Genomic DNA, 7,465 nt, shown 5'->3' on the forward strand with positions numbered 1-7,465 from the left:
TCCCTCAAGTTCATCCCTTTTCCCTCCTTCCCACGGATAGCCTTAGAAAAATGTTCAGAAACGAGCTGACTAAAAGACTAAGGCCACTGTCATTGTTAGCATGGACATTGCAGTTCTAAAATGGCTACCACCCCATACCATTAGCCAGACAAGCTCAGTAGACAACGCTACCACTTCTCAACACAACGTTACCACACATCAACACAACGCTACTGCCGTCAGTCAGTCTATAAAATCCGAAATGAGCAACGTTTTTGAACGTGTTAATATCCGAACAGGTTACTTAAGAATTCCAGTAAACAGACTCCAACCATCATCTTACGAAGCAGTTATCAGAGACAAAAACAGAGTAAGAACTCTTTAAACAGCCCACTTGAAGCAAAAAGCAATTCCCGGCTCTCCTTCCCAGAATGGGCTTTCCTAATTAGCTTCACAGACCTCGCATCTACTCTGGAGGTCATTTAGAGTGAGAAATGACAGGCTTTTACGGAAAGAGAATTTTCGCTAAGAATATGACTCTCCTGCCCAAAACACATATGTAAAGACAGTGATCATTATTATTATTATTATCATTATTTTCATTATACATTTTATTGTCAATATTTTTCGCTAACACGACTAGTACAACGAAGAAGAGGGGTTGTATAGTAGATGCTTGAGGGGTCTGGAATACCTGGAACGTCTCGAGCAATTAGAACCTAGTTGATTTCAACGTGTTTCGTGTTATTGATTCCGATTTGCTGCTGGTAGGTCGGGGTTGTGTGGCCATGGTGCTGAAGAGGTAAACAGAGGCAGAGACGGCAAACACCCAGACAAAAACAGACAAGTAAAGCACACAGATAGAGACAGTCAAGTTAACCATCTAAGAACAAACGGGCAGAGAAAGATAGGTTAACATCCAGAGACAGACATGCTGAAGACCCAGACAATGGCAAATAGGTCAACCATCCAGACTGAGAAAGACAGGTTAAGCATGCAAAGAAAGAAAGACAGATAGGAATGGAAACATATGCAGACATGTGAATAAGATAACTGATAGTCACTAGCCTTCCGCATAGATGAGATTTTGATATTTCCCTAATTTCTAGTATGTCGAATGCTCAGAATATTTATCGTTATCTCTAAAACACAGAAAAGTCTAAATGAATCAACATAAGTAGAGAGAAGAGCAAGAAAAAGCGTTAATGGAAGGTAGGATGGAGGGAAAGGTAGGAAGGAGGTGAGAATGGGATGGAGGGGTGAAGTGAGAGGGAGGTGAATTGGGGGCACCGAGCTCGTTATCTCCCTTGGGGTGTGTCTCTCCTGTCTCGAAATATTTCTCGCTTTTTGATTGCCTTGGGAGTGTGGGGAACGGCTTCACTATGATTAAAGAACCACAGTGATTTTTTCCCGGTCTTTGCTTTTTTATCACGTAGGCTTGATTGAAGAGATTTTTGGATTTGGCTTGCCTGTGATGAACGTGGAGAAGTGTGTGTGTGTGTGTGTGTGTGTGTGTGTGTGTGTGTGTGTGTGTGTGTGTGTGTGTGTGTGTGTGTGTGTGTGTGTGTGTGTGTGTGTGTGTATGTCAGAGAATGAGTGAATTGCTTTGACTGTTGCTTGGATCAGGGGCGCCAGACCTCAAGAAGGGCAGGATTCAAAGACGCAATATACATATATACGAGGTAAATAACACCTTTATTAATAGCAGATTTTAGAACTGCCACTATGTAATTACACGAGAATTTGAAAGAGCTACGTTCTAAAAGTAAAGACCACCTTAATCTACTTCTTTACTAACAAAACCCACATGACCTGAGGCGTCCTAAAAACTGATCTATTATAAAATAAATCCATCTCTTTTCATAATGTAAATCTCGCCTCATCAGTATCCCCCGATACACGCAACATCAGTCAATAGTTTTGATTCTCTTCCACTAAAAGCGTCGAGAATGAACTAGAGAAAGTTCACTTCAGATAAAAAACCTACACTAGGAGGTTTTTCATTTCTTCATTTGATCTTAACTTCCCAGAACCGAGACACGTGTCGATATGACGACTCTCACTTTATCTAAGCCAAGTTTGGTGATCTCTGAAGTCTCCCAACTGCTGAACTGTTCCTTAAAAAAATACCCTTATGATGGAGAGGAAGGGAAATTGCATGCTCAGACGACCCTGATGGCAGTTGAGAGGTGCTTAACAATTAACAAGTGTATTCCAGCCATGGTCTTATGTAGGCCAATAACGTAACTTATCCGGTTAATTTTTCCAGTTCGGGAGTTAAGCTAAGTTTCGTGAACCTAACCTAAATATTTTACGAATATAGGGCCCAATCACCACCAATCCCTTTGTTGTTAAGAATCGAGAGTAATTATTGATCAGTCGAGCCGTCACTCAATCAAGGATGGACAGACTGTCAGAAAGCCTTTGAACACAGTCGGATTGGAGGAGCAGAATGAGTTATGTCTCACTTCACTCTCTACCTTGACCGGCCCCATACTCTACCAAATATATGTAAACAGTAAAACCGAAACAAATAGACAGCCTGTTATTCCTCGCAAATTATCCATAAGTTAAAAGTATTATCAGGATAAGGTTTGATTGCAGAATAATCACCGAACACTTAATCAAACTTCATAACAGATCTGTCAAGTGACTTATAGATTTCAACCAAAGCAAATACAAGGTCGTAGAAATAAAAGAGATAAGAAAAATTATTAGAGGAAGAATGCACAGTGAAGGAAAGGAGTTGTCCAAAGTCAGCAAAATAGAATTACTTGGAGGTGGAAAACATAAATCTTGAATCGCTTAAAAAAATTATGCTACCGAATAAGTCCTAGAGTTAAGAGTATTACGAGACCAAGAAGGTTATGATTTAGATGTAAAATAAATCTAGAGGCACTAGCAGAGAAATTCTTAGAACGAGAAAAAAAATGAAGAATGCATCGAAGGAAGATTCGTTTGTTTTGCCACAAGTGTGTGTTCCCTGCTCCTCGGGGTAGGAGGGGGGGTAAGAACGAAGAAATAGAAGTGCAGATACTTGAAGAACTTCTTTTACTGATTCATAATGTATTATTTCACCAGATAACTCCGTTACAAGAGAAGGTCCCAAAGCTAAGATTCCTGTAAATACTGCTAAATAAAAATACACACACACACACACATATGCACACATGCGCGTACGCAGAAATTGGGTACCAAAATAAGCCGTAGACATATCAGAAAGAATATGTTCAGTGTCTGTAGAGAACATGTGGAATGAATATATACAGTTTTAAGTGTTTATATGAAGGATCCAAATAGGCTCAGGAACCTGTAAACCAGCAAACTGACTGAGTGCAAAGGTAGGACCAAAGAGCCGAAGCTCATTGCCCACAAACACAATTAGGTGAACACACACACGTATGCTTACACTCCAAGGGAGGGAAGGAGGGAGGGAAGGAGGGAGGGAAGGAGGGAGGGAGGGAGGGAGGGACTTATCAAGGGAAAGCGCCAAGCCACTATGACTATATAGCACTTGAAAGGGATCAGGATAAGGATTTGGGATGGGACGGGGGTAGGTTCATCATTGGGGGATTCAGTACCTGGACCCAGCTGCCATAGATATTGATATGACGATATCCCAGCCTAATTCTGGCAATTACAATGTCATGCTGTCTAGTGGATGTTTTATGCTGCCTTGCTTACACTCCAAGTTAGCATCAATTATTTAACTCCAATATAAACAATCCCGTGACGTCATATGCTCTGACGTAGGATTGATTACGTCATTTCCCTTAGTTCTTTTAAACACGAAAAATATAAAAGGGATTCAATTATACAGGTTTCTATTGCCTATATGGAATTTGTTTTTAATATTTTGTTATTCTATATTGAAATTTCACGATTGTAAATGAATTGTTTGTTTCAGCAGTTATCTTGCCAATCCAGACTGTTCTGAACCTGGGTATTCAAACTGGCTTATCGAACCCGATGCCCATTAGTCGGCAAAAGCGTGCATATTTGGATGCTTTAATTTCAATAAAGTATTAAGTGTGAGATCAGGCTGCACGGGTGTTTGTGCGCTCTCCTCGTTTCTCCCACTTAGTGTGCCTCGCTAATTAACCTGCAGGCCATAACTATCAAAAGACCTTCCTCCCTCCCTCCCTCCCTATCTCCCCTCCCTTCCTCCTCCTCTTCCCTTCCTGTCTCGCCTACTTTCCTCCTCCTCCTCCCTCGCTCCGTTTCTCTCCCTCTAGGGAGGTAGTAGACGTTAAATGTAGGGTTTTTAATTAGTATGTTTGACTATCTGTATGTCTATCTGTCCGTCTGTCTTCTCTCGCAGCCTTCCCCTCATTTATGAACGTATGTCCCGCAGCAATATTAAGGTTCAGGGAGAGGAACTGCATATAATATGCTCAGTACACCGGAGTGCCCTCTGGTCTATCAACTTGGGAGCTTCTCTCTGGTTTTTATTCTCTCTCTAACCTACCTTCCTCCCTCCTTCCATCCATCCATCCTTCCCTCCCTCCCTCTCCCTCTCTCTCCCCATCCCTCCCTCTCTCTCTCCCTCACTCACTCTCACCTCTCCCGCTCACTTAACTATTCTGATATTAACAAACAATATTTTCTCTCTTAATTTGCCTGAAAATTTGCCTACACGTAATTTCCCAAATCATGACGAAGGAAATTCCGTGTTGTAAACGAAACCTTTCATTTAGACGGTTCTCTCGATCCACAAATACCGTTTATTATCTAAACTGAAGTTGTTGACAGAGTTAAATAAAACGTAAAACAAAAGAAGGCATGAATAATAAATCGCAAACATGCTCAGTTCATAGATTCTTTCGTGAGTAGTAATTGAACATGCGGTCTTATCCGAGTTTTATAAGTAGCAGAGACCAACTGCAGCCATTTGGAAGGTCGATGAATTAATTTAACAATAGTGTAGTTGGCTACATTCTTGGCTCACACTCGGGGATCCTGGGTTCGTATCCTGACTGGGGAAGATTGACTAGGTAGTAATGGGTGCCTGGCCACTCAACCCTCAGCCGATTGGCGGGTTGTGATTCAGGAAAAACTAGTGGTTATGGTATTCAGGAGCTATGGAAAGGGAAAGCTCTCAGCCTGGTAACAGGGGTCAGAAGTTGTCTGTTCCTATACCCACCTGTGTAAGAAAAATGAGGGAAGTTACCCTTTCATCAAATAAACTTCCTCAGAATTCAAGGTTGACATAAAGAACTAGCATTTAGCAAATAACTGTTATCACAGCGACAAGTTAAAGAAAAGAGTGTCTCTGGGCTTTTTAGTTCTGGTTCATACGGACCACTTTAACAGAAGTCAATTAATGTTCATACAACCAGGGCAGAAAGATCAACCAGTTGGAATAATCTAATAAAACTCAACAATAAACTTTTAAGCCAAAATGCTGTTCAATTATTCTATCAACATTGGCAATACACTTTTCAGTATGCCTATATAATCAGTCGTCCAGAAAAGATCGGAATTTACTTAATTCTTTAAAGATTGTAACCATTCATACATAAAAAGCAAAGTAATAGAAAAATCTGAAGAAGATCTCCATGTATTTAACCATCCCTGCTATTTTACGCTATTTTTACCTGGAAAGTTGTTTCCAACATTCTCACTTCACTAGCATGGAACTAATGCAAAAAAAGGTTAGGTTAGCTTTAACATTAAGGTTAAGGAGTCAGTTGGGGTTAAAAGTTAGCAAAGAGCGCTAACCCATAACGATTATATAACACTAAGAACGGACATAAGGATAAGGATTTGGAATAGGTGAGGGGAAATGAACGGTGCCTAAACCATTCTAACAACAGCAACAGTATTATTCACCATAGTGAATTACGCCAATCTTCGGCTCGTCACATTCCAGTTAACGTTCTAGGTCTCTCTATGCTTTATCTTTGGTCATTTCACCTGTACTTCCACTCGCAATCACTGGACTTTGTCTCCCACTCTTGCGATCTCAATCTTTAGCAGAGTTTAAAGAAGGATTGAGAAGCCATCAGCAAGTTGTCGATAGAACTCCGAATAGGGTTCATCATCCTTGAGGAAAGACCTCACTAACAACGCCCAAGCCGATAGTAATATTAACACCATGACCATTCAAAATCTTCCAACCTCAGGCAACCTGCCGGGCTTCTGTCCCCACCGAGACCACTAGAGATGGTGTCCCTCAGGCAAATTTAGCTTAATATATATATATATATATATATATATATATATATATATATATATATATATATATATATATATATATATATATATATATATATATATAATAGTGTGTATATGTGTGTGAGACCATAGTTGGAGCTTCAGCTCCTGGGTTCTATGAATGTGTGTGTGTATCCATATCAACAAAATCACTAACCTGCCAGTATAATCAGCAATAAAACATTGAAGGCGCCGCTGCGGTCCATCGTCACGCTCGTCTATCCTGGAAAGAAGTAAACACATTAGAATGTGATAACATGAGTCTCTATTGGATGACAAATCTTAGAAGTAGGTACGATTTATATGTTCAAAGTTAATGGGTCATGACTAGAACCTTAGAATAGCGGAACTATACAGCTAATGGTTCAAATTTAGAACCACAGAACAACATACAACAGAACCCATCGTCACACACAATGCATATATAATTCTACATAAAGATTATAAATTTACTAAATTAAGGAGTGAGGAGATAGTAGTGTCGGTAATTGGTAGTGTTGGTAGGTGTGGGTGCATGACATAATAATATATGTAACTACCTCACCACAAATGTAAACCTGATTGGCATAGGTTGTTGTGATCCAGTTCATGAACCCATTATATGATAGTAAAACCATTCTGCCTGTCGCCGACAAGATGGGGCATGGGGCCCATCTCACCCACATGATGGGGCTTTGGGCCCATCTCATCACTCTCCCTCGTGGTGTTGGAGCTCTTGGGATCATGCGTATATCTTATTTCGATTAAATGCGAATTGACTATTGATGTTAAATTATATAACCAACCAGCTCCAGCTATCAGCGTAAACGAGGTACAACTCAACGTACTCATATCTCCGATGCCGAGAAATGGGAAAAATCTTTCGACGTAAATGTTCATTGCTTATGTAGTGTAGGACGAGGCTCTACTGTGTGTGTGTCTGTGTGTGTGTGTGTGTGTGTGTGTGTGTGTGTGTGTGTGTGTGTGTGTGTGTGTGTGTGTGTGTGTGTGACCAAAGTTTAAGATTGTAACAGTGCTAAATGAAATAAGTTGTAAATGTCTTGCTTCCGTGAAAATGTTTAATTACTTTTAATTATAACCATCAAAAGTATTTTTTAATTAAGATAACAATTGATATTAGAGTGGTAAAAGGCCTGTACATAATACTGAAGCAGCATAGGACAATTTCAACATAGTCTGCCCTATAGTCAATTTTGTTTCCATTTTCTTTAAACAATTCTTGTACACGTTTTCTTTTAAACTCCTTGGAGCAGTGGCTTATATAATAATT

The 7,465-nt window shown here is 40.1% G+C and overlaps 1 protein-coding gene across 1 annotated transcript in view; it reads right to left on the bottom strand.

Annotated features, from left to right (window-relative positions):
- LOC123756358 (uncharacterized) overlaps nucleotides 1-6,424 on the bottom strand; it is a 227,956-nt gene extending 221,532 nt beyond the window's left edge. Inside the window, exon 1 of the mRNA XM_069331241.1 lies at nucleotides 6,353-6,424. Within this exon, the coding sequence (XP_069187342.1) occupies nucleotides 6,353-6,401 (49 nt within the window). The 5' untranslated portion in view covers nucleotides 6,402-6,424. The remainder of the gene's footprint in view (nucleotides 1-6,352) is intronic.
- Between the last annotated feature and the right edge of the window lie 1,041 nt (nucleotides 6,425-7,465).

This window comes from Procambarus clarkii, chromosome 25, assembly GCF_040958095.1.
Source record: "Procambarus clarkii isolate CNS0578487 chromosome 25, FALCON_Pclarkii_2.0, whole genome shotgun sequence".
NCBI lineage: Eukaryota > Metazoa > Arthropoda > Malacostraca > Decapoda > Cambaridae > Procambarus > Procambarus clarkii.